We start from the raw sequence: 26,995 nt of genomic DNA, 5'->3' as shown, positions 1-26,995 counted from the left end.
GTGAGGATTAACAAAAAAAAAAAGATGACTTTAATTCCCTAATAGAAAAACGACTGGTAAGGCTACTGACCATAGGTTTACTTCAGATTGAAAAATATTTAGGAATTAGACATATTTTCCTCAAATTTTAATAATCAGAGACTAACCACCTGGTCACATCTTTAACTTCTTTCTGTTCCCCATCATTTGGTTGTTTTGTGCTAGGACCTTATAGTAGTCCTTGCTGAATGCACCCAGGAACCATTCTCTCCCTTTTCCTTATTAACTGAATCCAGCCAACATTGGGCTGAGCCCCAGGGGATGAATCATAATTGATCTTAGCCAGTCCTGGCAATCCTGTTTCCCTTTGTCAGTAATTGGTCTAAAAGGATCTGTGGTCTAAAAACTGACCAATAAATTGAAAAAGGTGCTGGGGATCCTTTCCTTCCTGATGAAGGGGCAGCAAGAAGAATAAGCTTTTTTGTTCCCCAACCAGTTTCTTTGCACTTAGGAAGTTGTCAGGTTGGACTTGATGCTTAGAGCTGTGCCACTATCTTGAGACCACGAGGGAAAGACCAGGAGAACTTCAGTAATCCTGACTGCACCTATATACAACTGAGTATCCGCAGGCTTCTTGTTATATAAAATAAATATTTTTGTCTAGGTTACTGGATCAGATACTCTGTTCCTTGAAGATAAAAGCATCCTAATTAATCTAAATTATCCAGTAAATCAGGCAAGAAAGTAGAGATTAATTACTGAGCACTTACTACTACATCTGTAATCTCATTTAATTTTCATAAAAGCCCAATATATAAAAATTATTACTTTTTTGTTTTTATAAAAAACTAAGGCTTAATAAAGTTATATTGTTAACATTAACAAAGCTAAAGTTCAAATCCAGACCTGACACCAAGCCTTGTATTCCTTTCTTCCCTGTTTATAGTTCTTCTTTAAAAAAGAAAGGGAAAACTAGTAAGTTGATGTGTTACTAGCTAAAAGAATTTAGGAAGAACTAAGCAATTATCATCTATTCTTATAATCTTGTCACAAAAACGTGGAGTCTTCAACTCTATTTGTATCAAAGATATATGGGGGAACAGACAAAATTATGTATGTGTATAAAAAGTTCCAGAATGTCTAGTACAATAGCAAAAATCCTACAGCAAAAACTGCAATGGATTCTAAGTATAATATTCAATTTCTCAAGAACTAAAAAATATGAACTGAATCACAAACACTTCTTAAATTGAAAGAATAACTTCCTTATTTCAAACAATTCCATTAACCAAGTACCATCAATATAGAAACCACAAACAACACTTCCTCAATTCTCATCTGTTCATGAAAATTGATTCAGTTTAAATCTTGGCAACAAAAAACTTATATAAACACCAAGAATCAGCGAGGTCATTTTTTATTTAGAACTAGAACTGGGTGTTCAAAAGCTATTTATAATGTTCATCTCAACCAAAAGTATGTTCACCTTATATTTCTTTTATTAATTCGAATTGAGCATTACAAAATGAGCATGCTAGATTTCTGAGCTGAGACACACAACTTACCTTCCCACATGCTCTGCAATGATGTCTCCTTTTGGTGAAAGTAAACTTGGCTTCACATTTCATGCAATTTGGAGCCTGAGAATCTGGTACCCACACTGGAGCCACCTCACCGAGAGTAGTAAATGGCTTTCTGGCAGAAATTCCAAACTGACCAGCTCTAAGATCATTATCTGGGCTTTCTGGAGCTAATACAAGGCCTGGTCTACTAGATATCACAGATTCATAACCTTCTAGATGTTCCCCATTCGTATCAGCAATAGAAATGTTTCCCAAAGAAGCATTGCATACATTGGTTGCCGAGTTTTCCCCCGTTTTTGCTTTCCCAAGAACATCATTTTTGTTTTTAATATTATTTCCACTGTTTGCAGGAAGATCATTTTGTAAATGGTCTGATAATGGCTTTGGAATTTGAAGTTTAAGATTAGAAGGTTGCTTGGGTCTTGCACCACCAAAAGGAACACTGATAGATTGCAGGTTTGCTACTATCTTGGGTGAAGAATGCCCAAGCACTGATGGAACTTGGCTAGAGAAATTGTGTAAATAATTTTTCTTCATTAGGTCACCAGTACTATTTAAAAGTAGTCCATTCCCTTCTGTGATGTCATTTCCTCTCTGTTCATAAATATTTGAGTAGCATTCTGACTTGCTCTCCTCTATTTCCTTTTCTTCTGTTACTGAATCTTCTTTGGAGGGTAAAGTCTTTGGAACAAAACAAACTGGGCTCTGCATTCCATAGGAATCACAACAATTAGATGAAATATTTGCTGCTGGTGTATCCGTAACAGTGGAGAAATCACATTCTTCACTTTCATTCATAAAAGTTCCTTTTAAATCTAGACCTGCTTCTGCCATTCTCTCTCTCTCTCCTCCACCATCATTGTAAGTGTCCTCAGGCTGATTCATCTGTAGAAACTTCTCTTTTTCTTTATTTACTTGGCTGTCATTCGTTTCATTTAGTTTAGTCAATTTCCAATTAGTCATCTCCTGAGAGTCAGAAAAATGTTCTGTCAAATTAAGAAAGTCTGTAGTGCCAAGAATTTCTTCATGCTCACAACCTTCATTTCCATCAGCTCTAACTTCACTGGGCAGAAGGCAATCTGAAAACTGTTCACAGTTATCGCTCCCAGACCCATGATGCATGTCTGGTTTGAGAAGCAGAGGTAAACCAGACCGGACAGATTCTTCAGTTGTCATCTCCTCTGCTGGCCCTTTTGTCATCAAAACCCCCTCACTCAAATGAGAAAAGGAGTTTACACTCCCTAGATCTGTCCTAGGAGAGCTGGTTTTGTCAGTCAGAACCTCATCTTGTATACAGTTCTCTTGGTTTTTAACAGCAGGACTTTCATCTGTTCCCTGGGATGAGATTACTGAATCAATTGTTAAGCTTGTAATCACAGACGTGGAGGAGTCTCTACCTATATTTTCATCATCCTTTAATTGTGAAGGGGAACAGATACTGGCTAGATTCTCAGATGAAGTAGTACATACATGTTTAACAGAATCCCCCTCTGCATTTGGTCTATTCAACAGATCCATTTGTTTCTCTGAGTTCATATCTTTTTCAGTGGACCCATTTATATTAAAACTAAATTGATCAGTTTGTCTGTTTTCATTATCCAGCGAACAGCTAAAAGCATCCATGAGGGACTGACTATTGTAATTGTTACAATCCTGCAACTCACTTTGTAATGTCCTTTTATCACAGTTATGCATGACGGCTACAACAAGAACATTCTTCTCATCTGGCAGACAAGCTGGGTTTCCACATTTCTTCTCTTCCACTTCAACAGTACTGCACTGATCATCTTGATTACAGTTCCTCTTAATTAACTGATCTTCTGCAATGGCATTTTCATCAATCCACATTGTGTTGACCTCTGGATTCAGACTACAGTCCTGCCCATTAGCACAATGACCCTCTTTCTCTGTGGTCAGAGAAGCTGAATGAGCCAGGGAGAAGACTTTCAGTTGTGGCTGTGACTCATTAGAAACTGCAGGTTCATTCACACTGGCCAATGCAGGGTTAAATGACAGTCGGTGAGGAGGGGGATCTAGAATCTTATTCCACTTTGTATCCAAAAAAATAGGAGAAACGGTTTCATCTGAAAAAATAAATAATTATAGTAAGTTTGCTGGTAATACTGGAAAAGCTAGGACTAAATTAATCAACTACATTTGCAAATATAAAAAAATATCCCTAGGCTATGGAGTTTTCCAATTCTTAGCTAAGAATAAGAAAATATATTTACAACTGTTCCCTGTATTATATGTCACTGCATGGTAATATCCCAGAACATTCCAGACAACAAAAGAATTCTACCTCTATCTAGTGGCCACAGACTGTCCCTGGGGGGAGAGGGGTGCCAGCAATGGGAAGGCATTGGACTGGCCGAGCCTAACTTGGAATGAGGACTAATCTAAGGTGAAAAAAGGAGAACAGTGACAAAGGCGTGGTAACTGAGTGGAAAGGGAAAGAAGGAATTTTCTGTGGAGACAGAACGTTCTATAATTATATCATAGCTAGAATGTGGGTTACATGGTTATATATCTATTGGTCAAAAATGTACAGTTAAGATCTGTACATTTCAATGTATGTAAATTTTATCTGAAAAACTGTCAAAACACAACATTGAAGCAGGGACTGAGCAGTGGTTGAAGATATAAATGAAACAAAAATGGAAGCATGTCAGTCACTGTAGAAGCTGGGTAATGGGTAGACTAATTTACTATACTATTGTCTATATTTGAAATTTGTCCATAATAGGTTTTTTAAAAGTTTGCTGAAGTATGTGAAATTCTGCTTGTAACCATGTCACCATATATTAATTAGGTTCATATTTACATTATCAAGGACATTTGGCAGAAAGTATTCATTTATCTGTTTACTTTTTAGCAGACGATAACTATCATGGCTATTTCCCCCAAGTTACAGTGCTATGTGTATGTTTAATTAGAGAAATAAGAAATAATGCACTTACTACCCTTTTTGCTTTCTTCAGTAAATCTGATAATAAGTCCTAAAATTATGTAGACATATTTTCCCCTCAGAAGTAACATTAATGTTTAATGCTCCCTTAGCACCTTTCATATTTTTATTAAAGCATTTATTATACTGTAATACAATGGTTAATTTACCTGACTTTTTCAGGCAGAAACCATGTCTTTCCATCAATGTAAGTCCTTACTTTGCATAGTGCCTGGTATGTAGTAGGTGCACAATAAATATACACTAAGTGAGTATCTACCATAGTGAAAGCATTGGGCTTGAGGAACATGAAAATTAAATAATAGCCCTGGTCTCCAAGAAGTACATAATCTAGTTGGGAAAATACGAATATCTAATTAGCAGTACAGGATAGCATAAGTATTTGAAAACTTGTGTAGCAATAGAAAACAAATTCAGAAGAGAAAGATATTTTACAGGCTGAGAAAGTGACCTTGAATTCATGGGGACAGGAGCAAATGGGCTGGGCTTCAAAGACAATTTTATGTAAGTTTGGAAAAGAAGACATTCATAAGAGGGGAACAAGGAAAAGTATAGCCCCCAACACAACTATATGAGAGAGCAATAAGCAAATCAGTTTGGGTTGAAAAAAGAATTCATGTAAAAAAAAGTAGTGAAAAGAAGCTAGAAAGGGCAGATTATAAAGGCTGTAACACATCAAACTGTGTGGAGAATGGCTTAGTATCTAAGCGTTAATTCCTGAGTTTATCAAATTTGGGGTCGCAGAAACTTGAGATTTAGTAACATGTGCTTCCTTTAAAAATAGAAATCATATTTCCAAGCTGGTTCATATGGAAATAAAAAAGGAAATACTGCTTCTTACACGAATATTTAATAATAGTCAAACAGGAATGATCAAACAGTAAAATTTCATTTTCAACCCCCTACTATCTGGGCACAGTGCTAACTATCTAGTGTCTTCTCAGTCTGTGTGTGGTATTTTTTCATTTAAAGGAGGAAATTAGCACAAAATTAGAAAACATTTTAAAAATACTTTGAAAGGTACAAAGCTAGAAGCAGTAGTTTTAATGCAACCGGTACTGAGATTTTTAAAAAAGAAAGCTCAAAACAAATGAACAATATAGTTACAAGAAGGTAGCTTCTGAAATTCTTTTCCATTTTCTAAAGGAGTCATTTTTAAATGTAAAATGCTCTATTTTCAAACTGAGAGAGACAATTTTTATTGAATCAACAAAAATGTATTAGAAATCAACAATATACAAAGTACCCAACTAGAGTCTATAAGAAGTGGCAGAGGGATTGATGTAATGAACTAATAGTTTTATTCATTAGAGTCAGTGGTATTTTAGAAGTATAGTAATCACAAGATTACGTGTAGCATCTGTATAGATATCTCATGAAATAACTGTGATACAGAGAGGGCCAAACCAAAGAAATGAATGAGAAAATACTTGTATAAATGATTCAAACTGGGAGGATAATACATCTTCCACCTTGGTATATATAAAGCTCATCTAGATCCAAGAAAATCCTAAATGACTAGGTTTCACATTTACATGAATCAGGAATGAACCTAGGGTTGTGGGTTAGCTTTGGGTCATCAATGGTAAAATATGAGAAGAGCAGGCCATTCCAGGTATCATTCCTCTCCCTTTTCCTTTCTTACCCCAATGATCCCATATTCTCTTTAAGACTTCCTCTATCATAGACCCAAAGCAACAAAATCAAAACTAATCTCTCTTCCCATCTACTATCAAAGAACAACCTGAATCACTGGATATCGTGAAGGTTTGGAGGCCATTACTAAAATCATGGACTTTAGATGGAAATATATCACTCTGTAAACTTGTTACATGCCATTTCCTGTTAGAAACAGAGAACCTCAAGGAAGGTGGGTAAGGTGAAAGAGATTTAATTATGGCTTATCCATTCACGTCATCCTGAGAGGGGAATTTAAGGAAAAAGTTCCCCTAAATGAAATGAATTTTTTTTTTTCTCTTTTGTTGTTAATCTTCATTCAAGGATATTTTTTCCATTGATTTTTAGAGAGAGTGGAAGGGAGGGAGGGAGGGGGAGAGAGACGAAGAGAGAAGAGAGGAGAAGAGCGAAGAAGAGAGAGGAAGAGAGAGAGAAAAAGAGAAACATCAATGTGAGAGAGACATCAACTGGTTGCCTCCTGCACACGCCCCGATGGGGCCGGGGATTGAACCTGCAACCCAAGTACATGAATCAAAACCACAACCCTCCAGTGGTCGGGGCCGATGCTCTAACCACTGAGACACCAGCCAGGGCTGAAGTTAATCGTAAGCAGACATTTTAAGACCGAGCCTTAAAAATGAATAATTTAATTAACCATTTTGACAGTTGCTTAATCTTTTAAAATTAGGTTTAAAATATATCTTGCCTTTATCGGTCAATCAATATTCAATAAGCTATTTTTCTTAGTTTAGGAAATACAATCACGCATTTTAAAGCTTTTCTTGACCATAAGTTGGTTATATATAGTAGAGTTCAGGCTCTAGTATCACACCACCTGGATTCCAATCCTGCCACTTATTAGCAAAGAAACTCTGGGGAAGTTGCTTAACCTCTCTGTGCCTCTATTCTCATCTGTAAAATATAAGTAAGATCTACTTTCATGGGATTATTTTAAAGATAAAGTGATACAATCCATGTAAATGGTTTAGCATAATATCTGACACAGTGATTAAAAATGTTAGTTATAACTCTGGCTGTTAATATATAATATTATTAAGTCAGTGGACCTGATTTTACTTTTTTAAAAAAGTACTGCATCCTCTTATAACTCCACATCCTCTGTATCATAAATACATTCAAATGCCTTTGCGAAAGTAAACTCTCACCTTCGTTTTGTTCAAATTCATCTAAAACCTTGTCCAGGTTGTAAGCTTCTGCTTGAAAGTAATTCTCCATCGGTGAGGAAACACCACTTAAGAGACTTGTTTAAATCTAGAAAGATCAAATTTGTATTACACTTTCAACTGTTAAAATATAATTTATAGACAAAACAACTGATACAAAAGGTCCCTCTTCAGGACCTTTTACCCAACTGCCTCCGACACATCCCTCCTTACCAAATAATTCTACATCTTTCAGCTCTTAGCTTACTTTCACAGGGAAGTCTTCTCTGAACCCAAAAAAGCAATCTCCCCTTATAACCTCTCACAGCATCCCATTATTTCCTTTATAATATTTATAACAATCTAGAAATACACACTAATTATTTGATTAATATCAATCTTTCCCAAAAGACTGTAGATACCACAAGACAAACACTAGACTGTGCTCACCAAGTGATTAGCATAAAACCTAATATAGTACCTTTTCAATAAATACCTATGAAATGAATAAGTGAACAGCGTACAGAGCCAGTCAATAAGTTGTATTAAACTCCAACAATAATTAATTAATTCAGGCAAACATCAAAAATAGATGTAAAACCTCTAGGTAAACGGTTATTGGGGAAGAAAATATTCACAGTACCTCAAAGTATCATTCCACAGATGACATTACAAAGGAGAAAATGTATGTTTCCAGTGAAAAGATAAGGTAACCACTACCCTAACCAAATGATCAAACAGCTTCACCAACAGTTTTAACAAGCTGACATTATGTACCTCCTGATGTGATGCATTGAGAAGTTTAAAACTTCACCTACACAATATTCTTGCTAAAAGTCTTTAACTTGAATTGAATCATGAAGAAACAATTAGACAAATCTAGTTAACTGTCGTCCTAAACTCTTCAAAAAATTCAGTGTTATAGAAAACAAGATCATTCTAAATTAAAAGAGACTAAAGAGATTAAATAATCAAATACCATGCATGAACACTCTGACTGGCTCCTAAATAAAAAACGCACACACACATTCACAAAGCAAAACATAACATTTATGAGACAATCAGGGGAATTTGGACTATACATTGGGTATAGTGAATTAACAATCATTTTCTTGAATGTGATAATTATATATTGATTTTGTAGGAGAATGTCCTTACTCTTAGGAGATGCCGAATGAACTATTTAAGAAAGACATGTTTTGTTATCTGCAACTAACTCTTTTCTGATTCAGGGGAAAAAAAAAAAGTATGTCAGTGTGAGTGTGGGGGTAAGAGAGGGAAAAGAGAAAGGAGGGAGAAAGGTGCTTGAAAAAGAGGCAAAATGGTAAAAATTGCCCTGGCTGCGTGGTTCAGTTGGTTGGAACATTGTCCTGTACAGTAAAAGGTTGGGGTTCGATCCCCAGTTGGGATGCATATGGGAGGGAACTGATTGATGTTTCTCTCTCACGCTGATGTTTCTCTTTCACAACGATTTTTTTTTCTCTCTCTAAAAATCAATGAAAAAAAACATATCCTGCCCTGTCGGTGTGGCACAGCGGTTGAGCATCGATGTATGATCCAGGAGATCGAGGTTAGATCTCCAGTCAGGGCACATGCCCAGATTGTGGGCTCAATCCTTAGTGGGGGGCGTGCAGGAGACAGTTGATCAATGACTCTCTCATCAATGATGTCTCTCTCTCTCTCTCTCCCCCCCACCCCCTTCCTCTCTCTGAAAGGAAGAGACTTTTTAAAAAAAAAGTTTTTTAAAAAAAGACAACATATCCTCAAGTGAGGATTTTTTTTTAAATGGTAAAACTGATGAATCCAGGTAAAGGATATATGACTCTTCATTGTACTATTCAATCAATTTTTCTAGAGGCTTGAAATTTTTCAAAAGAAAAGAGTGTAATTAGCTGGTGGGAAGCATTCCTTTCCACTGTGAATATAGACAAAATAGATTATGTTTAAAAAGTTTAGTCCTAACTGGTTTGGCTCAGTGCTTAGAGAACTGAAGGGTCCTGGGTTCAATTCCAGCCAAGGGCCCATACCTCGGCTTCAGGTTCAATCCCAGGCCCTGGTCAGGGCCTTTGTGAGAGGCAACCAATGTCTGTCTCTCTCTCTCTCCCCACCCCCTTCCTCACTCCCTCCCTTCCACTCTCTCTGAAAAGCAATGGAAAAAATAACCTCAAGTGAGGATTAAAAAGCAAACAAGAAAACAAAAAAAGTTTATACACTTAAATTCAAAAGCAAGAAAAGGAAATACACAGATGCCATAAACCAGGAAAAAACCAAGCCACAGTAATGAGTGAGAACTGAACGGTGGCAGTCCACAGACAGCAACCTTCAGGCCTAGGATTTGAAAGCCAGCAGGGAGGATGGGAAGGAGGATGGGAATTACTGCCTGCAAATTTATAGGAAGTTTCTGCATTGGAGGGAGCCAGACCGGGCTCTCCGCACAAAGCCAACAGCTGGTGGGGGGAGGTACCCCAAATGGCCCCTATATTCAGCAATGGAGCAGGATGCAACAGAGTGCCAATAAAATAACCATTCAGAAATTAGAATTCCTAGCCTGCTTCTCACTCAAGATTGGGAATGATATTAATTCTTCCCATTCATAAACATAACATGGTTTATCTCTACGCTTACTAAGCTCTTCTTGTGACTTGTAATAATGCTATTAATTTTAAAAAGGTCATAAAACATGGGATAGTGGGGAAAGAAGGGTGCATGCGACTATAAAGAAGTGAAAGATCTCTGTAGTGACAAATCGTCATGTGATAAACAGGAGAGAACTACATACACTCATTAATATGTTTCTAGCAGTATTATTCATAACAGCCAAAAGGTAGAAATGACCTAAATGATCTACCAACTGATGAACGGATAAATAAAATATCAAGTACTGCTCTTCATAAGTAATCTAAAAATACAAAATAATGTAATTAAATCTAAATTTCTGATTTCCCTGCCCTGAAATTAGCTTTAATTGTTGAGCTCTTGTATGATGACTAGAAATATAAATTGCATTAATTGGGTAGATTACTATTATTTGCTCTTAACAATATTGCTCAAATCCTTGTTCTTTTTCATGGTGAAATGACCTTTCTATGCTCAAGGTACGAGTTGACTATAAAAGGGAGAAGCCAAGCACTGGTAGAGAAATTAGCATTTTTTACGTAATTCAACAGTAATTTAAAAATACTCTTTTGTTCTGAATTTAAGTCAAAATTTTCTTATACTCCTGATTTAACAAGGGGCAATGTTATAAATGAACCAAGCAGCTTATATACATCAGCATTATCTTCTATAGATAATAGCTGTTTTCTTCAGTTCAAGCTCTAGGAGAAATTAGAACGTTGGTTTTCTTACCTTTTCCGCTTAAACATGTGATAAGAAGCAGACTTCTCTGTGCTTAATCATGATGCTTGCTGCACTACCAGCCAGTCCTGCTGATTCAGTACGCTCTGTTTGATCCTAAAGAAAAAACACATTGCTCACTACATTTGCTAAAGCAATAAGCCCTAATTTGCTTCATATAAACCTATCATAGCCAGATAAATAAAAGCTATGGGGCTTAAACAATAAATTACAATTACATCTTCAGATCATCTTCAGATTCAAGTGTGTGGCTGGCCAGCATGAAATGGAATGCAATAGCAGATACATTTTATTGTCTAAAAAGGCCAACAGGTAAACATTTCAATGAACAGTTGAAGATTTTTGTACACTTCTTATTTTCAATAGATAATACAAAGTGAAACATCAAGGCAGGCACTTTCTACCTCATGTCTTTTAACTATGTTAATTCATAAAAATACCACTGATTTTATATTACAATAGGTCCTTCAAGAATACAAAGCTAACAAAACTGCTGCTTCACAAGAAAGTCCTCTGTTAGTGTGATTTCTTTTTCCTACCTACAAAGAATTCTTAAAATGATTTGAAAGCTTCCTGCTAAGATTTTTATTGCCAAACAACTGTTTTCCTCCAAATGAAGTCTCTTATTATTCCAGTCCTCTTCTGCTTAGAAGCAATGAATCTATTAACCAAATTTCAACCTATACTCTCAGGGATATGCAAAAGACAAAGCTTTCTCAAATGTTATTTCCTTCTTCTGAATATATGACAATATCCATGAAGTTACAGTAGTTCAACAAATGCCTCTACAACTGCTCAGAGATAATCTGAAATTCTTCAAGAGCTTAATTTAGCCTTGAACAAGATTAGTAATGGAAACTAATCAGAATAAAACTAAGAATCTCATATTATCGGTATAAAATATCTAACATACAGTTATAGAATTTTCAGAACAAGAACGTATGTTAGAGAGAATCTAATGGACATCACTTAATTTTTTTTTAATCCAAAATGTGTTTATTGGGATGGTTCCCCACTCATCTTAATTGAAGATGCTTTTAGTGCTGCTTCCTCCTGAAGGAGCATCTTTCTATAAGCCTTCCTTTTCCTCCTGTTGGCTGACAGAGAACAGTGGAGCAACCAACACACAAAACTACCATTTGTGCCAACTACCGATGGCTAAAGATGGTGGTGATTTTATAGCATCCTGGGCATTTCACATCCATGAAGTAGGAATTGGGGCTCTGCACCAGGCGCTTCTTCTTGTGTTTCCTCTTCTCCTCTTCCGGAGAGGGATGAAGGAGATCTTTAGCGAGAGGCATATTGTTGTGGGGAGGTCATCACTGCCAGGAAGGGGCATCACTTAATTTTAAAGATAAACTGAGGCACTAAAAGACATTTGTTGATATTACAAACATGATTCCATTATGTGATGTGAAAATTATGTGCTTACTAAAAAATAAGAGAATAAGAAAAAGGTCTAAACTTCTAGAAACCAATAAAAAAATATGGAATGAGCTCTTCAGGAAAGTAGCCAGAGATGACCTCTGAAAATGGTTTGCTATTCGCTTGACCTAGAAAACCCCACAAAACCATGCAAATCAAGAGGTTCAAATCTTTGTGTTCACTTTAAGAACACTTGTGAAACTGCCCAGGCCATCAAAGGTATGCATATTCAGAAAGCCACCAAGTATCTGAAGGATGTCACTTTACAGAAACAATGTGTGCCATTCTGTCGTTACAATGGTGGAGTTGGTAGGTGTGCCTAGGCAAAACAGTGGGGCTGGACAAGGATCAGTGGCCCAAAAAGAGTGCTGAATTTTTGCTGCACATGCTTAAAAATGCAGATAGCAATGCTGAACTTAAGGGTTTAGATGTAGATTCTCTGGTCATTGGGCACATCCAAGTGAACAGAACTCACAAGATGAGGCGCAGAACTTACAGAGCTCATGGGTGGATTATTCCATACATGAACTTTCCCTGTCATACTGAGATGATCCTTATTGAAAAAGGTAGATTGTTTCTAAACCAGAAGAGGAGATTGCACAGAAGAAAAAGATATCCCAGAAGAAACTGAAGAAATAAAAACTTAATGGCCTGGGAGCAAGTTCAACATAAAAGAAACACTAATAAAAGTAAGAGAGAGAGAGAGAGAGAGAGTGTGTGTGTAGGTATGGAATTAAAATCATTGGTGAAAGATTTTCCTGTCTTGAGAACTTGAAAAAAAATGTGTACATACTATATACTCTACATGAGAAGAGCTGCTGAAGCTAAGGAACAGACTTACATTTATCAAGAAGAACTAAATCATATTAGAAGTATGAAAGGGCTATATAGGGTAGATAGATGTACCAAAGTCAAAATGAAAATGAGACAAAAGTAAGGTCCTCCCCTCTAATACCTAGCTAACTGAAGTTTTCTTAAAAACAAATAAATTCTAGATATTCAAAGTCAAATCGTGTGTGTGTGTGTGTGTGTGTGTGTGTGTGTGTGTGTGTGTGCGAGCGCGTGCATAGGTATATTTTAATGTGTGAGACAAGTCCAACAATACCATGTAATTATCCCAAAGATCATAGGTTTTTTTTCTTCTGGAATCATATCCCTTTGACCTTCTAGCCTCACCTGGCAAAACCTCAAGCCTGGTTAAATCCAACTGTCTACCTACTCCATACATTCCCCTAAGCAGCTTAAATATGGCTGGATAAAAAACACACAGATAGTGAATGATCTCAACATTGAAATTATGACTTCACAGTACATTTTCCTTAGCATTCTATTTTCAATCCTGTACCTCATCTCCACCTTCTGATATGCCTGCAATGTCTATCTCCCCTAATGGACTGTGGGAGTTCACTGAAAACAAGGGCTATAGGTCTTCCTTCTCTGTAACCCACAGCATACCACATAGTGCTCAACAAATGCTTCATAAAGAAATAAACTGGCCCTGACCGGTGTGGCTCAGTTGTTAAGAGTGTCGGCCCCTGCACCAAATGGTCATGAGTTCAATTCCCAGCATGTACCTGGGTTGCAGGTTCGATCCCCAGCCCCAGTCAGGGGTGCATGTGGGAGGCAACCAATTGATGTGTCTCTCTCATATCGATGTTGCACTCTCTCCCCCCCTTCCTCCCTCCCTTCCACTTTCTTTAGAAAATCAATGGAACATTTATCCTCAGGTGAGGATTAACAAAAAATAAAATATTCCTTCACTCATCATTATTTAGGCCTAGAATACTCTGTCCCTGACACTGTTTCCTGACTAATTCTTACTTACCCTCCTTACCCTACCCTACACATCACATCTTCCAGGAAGCCCTTCTGATCTAGGTCTGGGATAAGTGCCCCCTCTTTCTTGTTTATCTTTTACTTCCTCTATCATAGCTCTTATCAACTGAATGATGATTTTTTTAACTACCTGTCTCTCCCTTCCAGGCTATTGAGATTTTTCAGGATAAGGACTGCTTCTGTCTTACTTATCATCACATCCCTAGCATATGGCATAATGTTTGGCACAGAGTAAGTGCTCATCACCACTTGTGACACCAAGTAAAACAACTAAAGGATTTACTTTCACAGCACTTCCACCTAGGAAATTTTTCCATACAAAGGATCCCAAGAGTTGTGCTGAGACTAAGACTCTAATGTATTTACTATTTCAAAGTTTATTAATACCAACATAAAATTATTAGTTTGCATACTAAAGAACAGTTCAGACTTAAACCATGTTTATCAAGGCTTTCTATCCATAATCACAACTCTTCAGACAGCTCCTATTAGTTTGATGACTTACCTTTAAAGAAAGAAAAAGTGTGATTCAAGAGTATCTATGAATACAACAATGGAATATCTAGCAAACTGAATTCCAAATCAACAACGACCAACATGTAACAGACCTGCCTGTATGATGTTTAATCCAAATAAACACCTTTTATGAGTAGTCAACGGAGCTTGGTGAAAGAGCACTGGCGCAGGACTCTGGAAGTCCAGGTTGGAATCCATGCTCTAGCATTTAACAGCACTGCAGCTTTGAGCAAGCTACTTACCCTTTCTAAGTCTCAGTTTCTTTATGTTGTATATGAAAACTATACTTTGCAAGACAGTTTTAATGATGAAGAAGAATGTGCCTCACTTAGATCTGATATGTAAGTGCTCAATAAATTATTGTCAAAAAAAAAGTGTGTGTGAAAGAATTAGAAGGGAAAGGCAGAGTGTGATTTGAACCACGAATACATCAGGGCCATTGGTCTTAAGTGATCAATTTAAGTCTGAACAATGAAAAGAAATACAGGAACAAAAAAGTAACCCAACTGTTCAACTTTCTGAAGAGGCTAAGTACATTTGATCCTAAAATAAAACCCCTTAAATATGAACACTCTCACTCACAGTGGGAGAAAAAAGAAATGAGATGATCTTTGAGAAGAGCTTTTTTCCTGCAAATCAGGACCAAAGTGCATTAAGAGAACAGGATCAGGGAAGTTGACATTGTTGCTATCCCACATTCACACAGGGCTTCAATTTCCAGGGTATGAATCTGGCATCTTTCACAAACATTGAATTAGAACCAGGGGATTGTTTTCACCTAGTATACACTAAACAAAAAGCACAGTAGTTTAACAAATACTGGGAAACATGATAAAAAATGTATCAAATATACATATGCACTAAAATCTCTAGAACAGTAACTGATTTGAGATTGGCACTAAAATAAGGAACATATGTATAATTCTCATGTTTGGAGTAATAAAATTCAAGACCATATAAACAAATGTATATATACATGGTATAGGGTCAGAAACTATTCCGATATACAACAGCTCTAAAGTAGCATATAGATTGTTCATGACAAACAATCAGCACAAGGTCATCTCTAATTTCTAGACAGCAGAAACTTACTGGATTATCTTTGCCAACAGAATTCTATCTTTGCGCACCTCTAACTCCCTATGCACACGTAACTTTTTATTGCAGGATAAAATGCCATGTTTAAGGGAAACCTATCAACCTAGCAAATTTATTAACCTGATGTGAGCTCCTGATCTAAGTTAAATGAATCACAGACCCTTCTACACTATTAATGAGAGATACAGCTGCAATCTCTGATTTGGGATTCTGTGAGATATCCGAGTATCCTTTAAAAACTTCCTTTTTTTCTTAAGTAAGCTCCAGTTGATTTCTTTAACTTGCAACAAAAATCTTAACAAATATATCCCAATAGCATCATATAAACTGAGACACAAAATATCAAAATCAGAGTTTCAACCTTAATTGCATATCTAAAAGTTCAAAAACTGGACACTAACTCTGATTTTATTATCTACAAGTTGATAATATATGAGAGATAAATTCACTGGGGATAGGGTCCTATCATTTGGATCATTCTAGGTAGCAGACTGACAGAGAAATATTATTTGTATACCACAAATTGTGTGCACCAAGAGTAATAAGAGTATATGCAAAGCGGAGTTAGGACTCACAATCCAGTCACTACATGTGACATATTTCACATACCAGTACCAACTACTGGAAAACTAGCCAAATTGGTAAATTCATAAATTGTATACCTTAATACTTGCAATAAAATTAGATACTATGTTTGCTCCTGTCATGACAACTTTTTGTGAACATTTAGAGCATTATATCTTACTTTTAACAATGTCAAATTTAAGAAGAGCATAACATAAACTGTCTCAGCCAATGCTTGGGATAACTAAATTGGATGAAGCAAGTCCATGCCCAAATTAATTGTATTATGAACATTATAATATTATTTAATAACAAGCCAAAGAAAATCTCTAACTGTAGGGCTCTCCCAGGACTATTATTGGCTCCCTTTTCTTCTAAAGTCTATAACTACCATCTCCATGTGAATGACTTAGGTTTCTCTAAACCTCATCTCACTCAAATTGAGGACCACGGCTTCACCTACCTAACATACAATATTTCTCCATTTGGATGTTTCACTACACCTCAAATTTCAAACAGTGAACCCTTCACATTTAAGAGGAATATTTCCTCAAAAGTTGTCAACTCTCAATGTCTCCCTCCTTCCACCCACCTCCCATGCACACCCCCATTCTTTGCTGGCTTCTTTCCCCACCTTAGCAACATTCAATTATAGGTCACACCCTCCTCCTTTATAAAACTCTGCTTCCGTGTCTTATGCAACACTAAAAATTGACTTTCTCCACCTTCTTAGACATCCCCCTCTTTCCTTCACCCCTGACTCCTCTTCTACCCAATCTTAAATGTTGAAATTACTCAGGGTTCTTCTCAGTCCTCTCCTTTTCTTGATTTATACTCTTTTCCAAAGAAATTCTATCTACTACCACTGCCTCAAACACCATCTGTTAACAAGTCTAATTTCCTTTTCCCCACTTCAGACCCCTTTTCTGGGTTCTAAATCTATATATACAGCGCCTATTCAAGCCTCCATGTCTCACAGACATCTCAAACTCACTATGTACATCGAGTCTCATACTAACCAACGCTGTTTCTTCTGTTCCTTATATCATCATCTACCCAGTTGCTCATGATATAGTCATTCCCTATCCCTCCTCCTCCATGATGCTCACCATCAACATTCAATCATCTCCTAAAATAAATGAAAATTCATCTACTGTCTACAACCACTACCTTGGTCCAAGCCACCATTATTCCACATCTGGATACTGAAATGACGTTTTCAATGATCATCTTGTATCTACTCTGCCACCTCCTCCCCCAATCCATTCTCCACTTAGCAGTTATAGTAATCTTTAAAAAGATCTAATAAAGTGATTCTTCTACTTGCAACTCAATTGTTTTCTATTGTACTTAGTATAAAAACTCCTTACTATGACTTTATAAAGTCCTCCATAATTTAACCCTTGACTAACTCTCCCTCTTATTCTTTTGCCACATTCCTTCCTGTTTATTTCCCTCCATCTACACTGACATCTTCCTAGTCCTCATGGGTATCATGTTCCTTTCCCCTCTGGTCCTTTACCCATGCTGTTCCCCCTCACTGGACTGCTGTTTCCCACTCTTCTGACTCTCTCCTCCTGACTAATACAAACTCACTCAACCTCAGGTCTCAGATTAAGTCTCAATTCCTCAAGGAAGTCCTCCTTTGACCCCCTCAGACTAGGTTTCCTGCACAGCTCTTATAACTCTATAATTAGTTTTGTAACATTGTAACATATCAGCTGTATGAGGCTAGGTTCCATAACTGTCTTGTTCACCAAAGTACTGACAGCACTAAGCACAGCACCTGACAGCCGGTAAATAAATATTTATCCTATGAATACATACTGAGATTTTGTGAATTTACAAATTAATATATACAACTATAACATTTCATTTTTCCCATTAAATGCTATATAATTATTAGTCAATCCTCCCGGGCTTTATTGTTTATGATGACCTTCAATTTGCCAATTTTAATAATTTGTTGATTTTTATCCCCTTAATTTCTCTACCACTTCCACCAAGAGTCCTTAAAAGAACCACTGTAAATATTGCCCCTAACATCTAGCACACTCAACTTAAGGTGGTAGAACACTTACTTATTGGCTGCCAAGTTAGAGCTCAAAGACTGAGAGTGTATGAGAGCACCCAGATTGAGGGCAAATGTAAGAATATACTGAGCCCAGCCAGACATGGCTCAGTGGTTGAGTGTCGACCTAGGATCCAGGCGATTGGGGTTTGATTCCCAGTCAGAGTACATGCCCAGGTTGTGGGCTAGACAGCTGATCGATGACTCATCATTGATGTTTCTCTCTCTCTCTCTCCCTCTCCTTTCCTCTCTCTGAAATCAATAGATATATTTTTTTAAAAAAAAGAATATACTGAAACAGTTTCATATAGCCTTTACTGTCACTGTATTTAAGAAAAACTTCTATAAAACAGTTACTAAATCAACCCTCTGTGTGTCTTTTTTGGGGGGAGAGGGAATATTATTATTATTATTTATTATCCACTTACTATGTACCATACACTGTTCCAAATGCTTTATAGGTATTAAACTCTTAATCCACTTAACAGGCCTAAATAGTAGGTATAGAATTAAGTCCTCCAGAATGTGTATATACTACAAGAGAGTCGATTTTTGTCTTAATTCTCCTTGGTGTGTTGCTGGCATCCAGAATAGTGTATGGCATGCAGTAAGCACACCAATACTTGTCGAATGAATAACAAGGAAATGAAGGCAAAAAGAAGTTAACCTGCACAGTTACACACAGGAGCAGCGCCAGGATCTGGACCCAGGGAATCTGGTTTTATATCCCAGACTCTTAACAACTGGGTATGTATGTATTTGAAAATAATATTCCTCCTCCCCTGTCTTACTAATAAAAGAAAAAAGAGAAAAAGAAAACAAAGCTCTAGTTCAATAACATATAAACATTAGACTATAGTATGTCTGAATTTATTAATTACCCCACTACAGATAATAGTATTATGCACAGCAGAGCAAGAAAAAGATATAGATCAACAGGGTACTATAATGAATTTTTTATTAAAGTAGAATTGATATATATATAACAATATTATATTAGTTTTAGGTGTGCAATATAGTGATGCAACATTTAAATACCTTACAAAATGATCACCACGTTAAGTCTATTAACCATCTATAACAATAAAAAGTATAACAGATTTTTAAAAATATATACATGTCTACTGTTTTAATATATTCATGTTATTTCACATAGCATTATAATCAATCAGCACTATACAGAAGTGTGTGAAATAAGGCATGCATGTACATTTAGATTTGCCAATATTTTTAAACAGCTTAACAGTGCTCTATTACATGAATGTACAATTTAACTCTCATCCCTACCAATGAACACCTTGTTTCCATACTTGTATACCTATACAAATATAATTAATATCTTTGTACATGTATCTTTACATTTTAAATATACAATAAATCCCTAAATGTATATTTAGTATTGACTGCTATTTTAATAAGAGAATTTCAAAGAATATAAAAGTATATTTAGGGATTTATTGTATATAAATTTGAGACAAGGATAGTATATACATCTTAATTTTAATAAATTTTGCCAAAATTTCCACCAAACATGCTGTGCTTATTTATATTTCCTCCAAGAGTATAAAGAATTTTTTCTACAAGCTCATAGTTACTAAGAATTATCAACCTTTGCCAATTTCACAGATAGGAAATGAGACCTGATTTTCTAATCTGTATTTTAAATTTACAACTTCCATATGTTTACTGGCCTTCCTACTAATTGTCCATAAATATTCTTTATATATATCATGTTTAGAATCTTGTCCCAGTTTAATGTTTGTTCTTTTTTCTACATAGAAGTCTTCCATTTTATGCAGTCAAATTCATCATTATTTTCCTCTATTGCTTCTACATTTCACATCATGCTTACAAAAAAGCCTTCCTCATTCCTATGTTATAAAAATAGAACTTGCTTTTTCCATTCAATAATATATCCTAGATATCTTTTCAGATTAACTATTTCATTCATTTTAACTATGCATACAGGATTCTAAAATATACCCACATCATAGTTTTCTTAGTTACTTATATTTATTAATTATATATCATTACAAGTAACTACTAATATGTTTATTAGTTATTTATAGCACTAATGAGCATTTACATTTTCCCTTATTTTTCCACAAATACCAAGAATGCTGCCTACCATGAATACCCTTGTGCATGCCTCCTTATATACGTCTTTTTTAAAGATACACATTAAGAAATGGAATTAATGTGTGTCCTTTCTGATACTAACAAATTACCCTCCAAAAAATGTGCCTAATACATTTTCAGTTTAAAAATTCATTCAACATATATTTAAGTGCTTTCTTTATGGTAAGTTTTGTTCTAGAGGTTGAGCATACAGAATAATGGTAATCAACCCAGACAAGGGCACAGCTTTGGCGATTAAAGTACAGGCTCTAACCCTGGCCAGTGTGGTTCACTGGTTGGGCATCATCCCATGCACTGAAAGGTTGCCAGTTGGATTCCAGTCAGGGCACATGCCCAGGTTGCAGGCTCAATCCCAGTAGAGGGAATGCAGGAGGCAGCCAATCGATGACTCTCATCATTGATGTTTCTATCTCTCTAAAAATCAACTTAAAAAAAAAAAAAAGAATGCAGGCTCTAGAGACAGATTTGTCTGAGTTCAAATTCGAGGTCAACAAGTACTAGATGTTTCACCTTAGGCAAGTTACTCTATCCTTGTCTCTCAAGTTCCCTATCAAGAAAATAGTACTTCACAGGACTGTTGTGCCTGTCATAGAGGAAGTTCCTTAAAGTTTTCTTATCATTATTACTTAAATTTGCTATTATCAACTTCTATTTTTTTCCAGTAAGAGAGGTAAAAATAGTATTTCATTATTGAATCGTCATTTCTCTGATTACTAATAAGATAGATATATATTTTTACCTTTTGAATTTCCTATTCTGTGATATTCTCTTCAAATCCTTGCCCATTCTTTTTGTTAGAATGTTTGTATTTTTCTTAATGATTTGTCAGAGTCTTTACACATCCTGGGCATTAATCCTATGACTTTTAAATATGATGTACGTATTTTCTAGTTAACACTTAAACTCTGATCCAAAAGCTATCGTCTAGTATTGACGGCTATTTTAATAAGAGAAGTTCAGGTCCTGCTCTCTACTTTAAAAGGTTTCTAATTGCCAAAGTAAAGAAATATTCTCTAAGCAATGGGGAGTATAAGCTAAAGGCTTAGAAGCAGTTTCTACGTTATCTCCACTCTTGTGTCCTAAACACCTGGTACAGGGCATGACACATGTTAGACTCTGGATGAACAAGTATTGTTTGAATGAATGCAGAATCTCCTTACTAGGTTACAAGCTCCTTGTGGGCAAGTATGGTGTCATGCTTATCCTGCTATCACTCCCACAATGCCTAACGGGGCTTTTACACAGAGGAAGCACTCAAATGTTTTTACTGAATAGATTGCTATCTCTGTACCTTCATGAAAGTAGCTAAGGTAGTCAATGTAAAACAAGCAATCCCTTCTCCTCATATAAAGATTATACTCTGATTTACAGCTGCAGATAGCTCTGTACAGAGTCCGGTGTTGCTTACTCGGGTCTCTTCCTCTTAAATTCACTGTCTAAGTCTTTTTTCAGGAAGGAGGAGGGGGAAGACCCTGGATGCCCACCTACATGCTTCTGAGACCATGTCTGTGCAATGTTTCTCATGTTATAGTCTCTTCTCACTGCATTATTTCAGAGAAAGTTAATTTCAGCACACTAGACACAGCTGCTTGAGCCTCTTGATGTTTTCCCCTTTCCCACATGCCTTGCTCTGCTTTGCTAAGTGCTGCTGGTCTGGTTACTTTCTAGGATATCACTCTTGGCGATCTAGGCTTATACTTTCATGTGAAACAATGAGACAATGCAGTGTAATAGAAGTAGTACAGTATTCTTGGTGCCAGGTGACCTGGGACTGAGTGCTAGCTCTGCCATTTACTAACCACATGGCTTTAATATTCCTAAGTCTCAGTTTCCTTCAGTTTTCAAATGAGAATAATATCAATAATATCTAATCCACCAGAGTCACAAAACTGCAATAAGAATTATAAAATTAGGTAACAACGCAAAAGTATTTTATAAAGTATTCTACAAATATATGTCACAACTACATGAAATGTGGCTCAAAGTCTAGGTAAAAGGACTCAACCAAACAATTCACTTCATGAGTGCAAAGGATCATGTCTGACAGGGTCATGGCTGTATCTCCACAGCCTGGCATATTTGTTTAATGAAAGACTAAAAGAATGATAGAAAATGAAAAGAGCAATCACCAGGTGACCTTAGTCAAATTAATAAGTCTCTGAGTTTCAATTTGCTCATTTGTAAAGTGAGAGCAACACCACCCACATCAAAAGATTGCTATGAAGATTAAAAAGAAATACTAGCCATAAAATATAACATAATGGATACTTCTCTATTTGCGTCTTCCTCTAAGCCAGATATGACTCAGGACTTGCTTCTACAAAGGTAGATACTGTTAACAGTTTTATAATAATTGGTACTGACTCAAATTCTTCCAGGAACAGTCAAGGAACATTATAATACTATCACTTGCCCTTTACTCTCAATAAAAATTAACACACTGGCAAAATAATTATTTAAATACGTTATCTCAACCGTGTTTAAACTGTTATAGTTCACTGTGCCTTACTTACATGCTCATAAGCCCGTATAATGAACCACTGCCCCAGTGAAGCGTCTTCTCAGAGACAAGTGCTTCTTTATGTAATCTATACTTAATACATAACTACTAGTCAAAATCATTTAAGCATCAAAGCTATATCAAAACAAATTAATTTATTGTTTACAGGATATATGATGAGATCAATGCTTTATTTAGTTATCAAATTTTTAACATACACAGTCCAATCCATATTATGCATCAGAATTAAAGGTAGAGTTAGTACGTAACAACAGAGCCCCAAAATACATGAAATATAAACTGAGAGAATTGAAGTGAGAAATAGACAATTCAACGATAATAGTTCTAGGCTTCAATGCCCCACTTTCAATAATGGATAAAACAACTAGAGAGAAAATTAGCAAGGAAACAGAAACTGTGAACATTATACACTATCTAGACTGAATAGACATCTACAGAACATCCCATCCAACAACAGCAGGATATACATTCCTCTCAAGTGCACATGAGTCAAGAGAGACCATAAAGTAAGTCATAAAGCAAGCCTCAATAAATTTAAAAGGATTGAAATCATACACAGTATGTTTTCCGACCACAATGGAATGAAATTAGAAATTAATTAACAGAAGGAAATTTGAGACATTTTTAAAAATTGGTGGAAATTAAACAACTCTCTGAAAAATCAACAGGTCCAATAATAAATAAATCACAAGGAAAATTAGAAATACTTTAAGACTAATAAGAATACAAACATGAAACACCTAAACTTATGGGATTCAGTGAAAGAAATCTTTGAGAGAAGTTTATAACTATAAACATCTATTTTTTAAAGTAAAATTTCAAATGATAATCTAACGCTCTACCTTGAGAAACTAGAAAAAGAGGAGCAAACAAAACCCAGAGCAAGCAGGAGGAAGGAAATAATGAAGATTAGAATGGAAATAAATAGAGAAAAGCAACAAAACCAGAAGTTGCTTCTTTGAAAAGATCACGCAAATTGGCAAACCATTAGCTAGACTAACCAAGAAAGAGTAAGAAGACTCAAATGACTAAAATCAAAAGTAATACCATTCCTACTGACCTTAGAGCAATTTATGAGAGTTTAAAAGAATTATAAAGGCATAGCTCAGTGGTTGAGCGTCAACCTATGATCCAGGAGATCAAGGTTCAATTCTGGGTTGGGCTTGATCCCCAGCAGGGGGCGTGCGGGAGGAAGCTGATCATTGACTCTCATCATCAATGTTTCTATCTCTCCCTCTCCCTTCCTCTCTCTGAAATCAACAAGTATATATTTAAATAAATACATAAAAGGATTATAAAAGAATACTATGAACAAGTGTACACTAATTAGACAACCTAGATGAAATGAATAAATTCTTAGAAACGAACTACCAAAATTGACATAAAAAAAGAGACTCTAAATAGACCTGTAAATAAGTAAAGAGATTGAGTTATTAATTGTAAAACTTCCAGAAATTAAATTTTAAAACTTCCATACCAAGCTGAGGTGGTATCAATGGTGACTTCTACCAAATATTTAAAAAGCAAATCAATACCAATCTTTCACAAACTTATCCCCCCTCCCTCCAAAAAAAAAAAGAAATAGTAAAGAAGAGAGCACTTTCCAATTCATTCTCTGAGGCTAAAATTACCCTGATACCAAATTGGAAAGACATCCTAAGAAATCTATAGATCAATATATCTTAGGAATATACATGTAAAAATCCTCAACAAAATACTAGCAAACCACATCCAGCAACATATAAAAAATACACAAAACCCAACCTTCATGGAGCTTACATTTTAATGGGTGGAAATGAATAATAAACAATATAAACATGTAAAATATATGGTGCACTAGATGATACATGCAAAAGAGGAAAATAAAAAAAGAAAAGAAAGTTTGAGGATTACAATTTTAGATAGGGCAGCCAGAGAATGTCTCACTGAGAAGGTGACATTTATGTCAAGACCTGAATATGAAGAAGCAACTTTACAAATATCTATGGGTAGAGAGTAGTACATGAGCATGAGGGACTTATGGGGGGGAATCAGATTAAGGCTGGCTAAGTGCCAATTATATTCAACAAAACTCAAAACAATAAAATTTCAATACACTAAAAGATTCTTGATAATCCATCTAGAATTTGTTATTAATGAATCTAATCTGTAACAAAAATTTTGTTTCTATTCTCACTTATGAGAGATTTTAATAATAGTTTCCTTAAACAATGACTATATTAGATGAAAAGTCCTACCTCACTCTTAAGGCACCTCCGAATTTTGCACAGAAACCACTATATTAGATATAACAAAATACATACTATAATACTATAATGCAACTAACACTTCTAACTGCTTTCATTTCAAGAATCTGCTGAAAATATTCCACTAGTCCTAAATTTACTTGCCTTTTCCCAAAGGAGATAGAGAAACAAAGCTTTTATTGCATGAATCTCAGAGGATTTAAATGTCAAAAGATCAACTGCTATAAGAGATTTGCTCAGAGTAAGAAAATATGGAATGTAAATCTTAAAACTAGTTGTTTTTTAAGTCATCAGGGTAGAGTTAATAAGTATGAACAAGCAGTATTCAGACTAAAAACAAGGAAGAGTGCAAATTAAGCACTATATTAAAGCATTTTTTAATGATTAAGTCAGTTAAATACTCAATGGACTTCATCTAACCAGGGTGTTGAATTTACAAAACTTTAAAAACAAGCTAGGTAATCTTACAAGGTAAAGTTCAGGTTGTTTGAAAGCATCCAAGCACAAAATGAGATGAACTTAGATTACTCCAAATGGTTCTCAATCTGTGGCCCACAGATTCTTAGAGATCCACAAAACTCTTTCAGAAAGTATGTAAGGTCAAAACTATTTTCATAGGTATATCAAATCATTATGTTGTACACCTCTAACTAATACAATGTTGTATGCCAATTATTTTTTAAAAACACCATTTTCATAAGCCAGTCAGAGAAAGACAAGTACCATATGATTTCACTCATATGTGGAATGTAATAAACAAAATAAACTAACAAAATAGAAACAGACTCATAGATAGAGAACAGACTGACAGCTATGAGAAGAGAGGAGGGTTGTAGAGCTGGGTAAAAAAGGTGAGGGGATTAAGCCATAACCAACCAAAAAACCTCATAGACAACAGTATGGTGATTACCAGAGGGAAAGGGGAGTGGTGGGAGGTAGAAGAGGGTATGAGTGGATAAATGGTGATGGAAGGAGACTTGACTTGGGGTGGTGAACACACAATACAACATACAGATGATATATTATAGAACTGTATACCTGAAACCTATATAATTGTATTAACCAATATCACACCAATAAATTCAGTAAAAAAGTTAAAAAACAAATGAAAACACTATTTTCATAATAACACTAAAACATGAGGACTTAGTATGATTTTTTCACTGTGTGACATTTGCATGGATGGCCATATTTGCACATAATGGGTAGAACTGCTTGCACAGTACCTTAGCACAAATGAAGGCAGCAACACCAAACTGTACTGAGTCATATTCTTCACTGCATGAATTCTCAGTTTAAATTTTTTAGATGCCAGTTTCACTTGATAGATGAAACAATAAAATTTATTAATTTTACTAAATCTCAACGCTTGAGCCAATGTCTTTTTAATATTCTGTGACAAAATGGGAAGTACGAATAAGGCACTTGTGCTGCATACCAAAGTGTGATGGTTGTCTCAAAAAAGCACTTTACACTCTTTGATACGTGAACTCAACTAGCCACTTTTTCCACGGAACATGATCTTTACTTCAAAGAAAAGAGGGAGTTCAAAAGAGAGCACAAGTAGCAGAAGGGGAATCAAAGTAGAGGAGAAAGGTAAAATATAAGATATACTTTCAGCCCTCCAATAGTTGATAGCATAGCCTAGGAGACAACTAAGTTTAATATTATTTTTATATCTGTCTCTTCAATGATTCTTCTTATAATCTCAACCATACTACTATGGTCTAGGAACTATGCTGGCTATTACCTATTGAACTAAACCTGAAATATTAAGCTTTTCTTTGTAAGAATCCACAGGGTTCAAGATCAATGTAGTACTATTAGCAGCAGAACCCTAACAACAGTACAC

General features: G+C 35.7%; 1 protein-coding gene and 1 pseudogene across 2 annotated transcripts in view; both read right to left on the bottom strand.

Moving 5' to 3' along the window:
- ZFYVE9 (zinc finger FYVE-type containing 9) overlaps positions 1–26,995 on the bottom strand; it is a 91,360-nt gene that overhangs the window by 50,721 nt on the left and 13,644 nt on the right. For both annotated transcript variants that reach the window (XM_087820432.1, XM_087820431.1), the window contains 3 exons: positions 10,719–10,823; positions 7,374–7,479; positions 1,545–3,646 (listed from right to left, as the gene is read on the bottom strand). In XM_087820432.1, the coding sequence (XP_087676558.1) occupies positions 1,545–3,646; positions 7,374–7,443 (2,172 nt within the window). In that variant the 5' untranslated portion in view covers positions 7,444–7,479; positions 10,719–10,823. The remainder of the gene's footprint in view (positions 1–1,544; positions 3,647–7,373; positions 7,480–10,718; positions 10,824–26,995) is intronic.
- Positions 11,701–12,668, bottom strand: LOC107535412 (small ribosomal subunit protein eS27 pseudogene; annotated as a pseudogene).

This window comes from Miniopterus natalensis, chromosome 9 (assembly GCF_054644295.1).
Source record: "Miniopterus natalensis isolate mMinNat1 chromosome 9, mMinNat1.hap1, whole genome shotgun sequence".
Classification (NCBI taxonomy): Eukaryota; Metazoa; Chordata; class Mammalia; order Chiroptera; family Miniopteridae; genus Miniopterus; species Miniopterus natalensis.
Note: the sequence above shows the minus strand (reverse complement) of the source record. Positions and strands in the feature narration are given on the sequence as shown.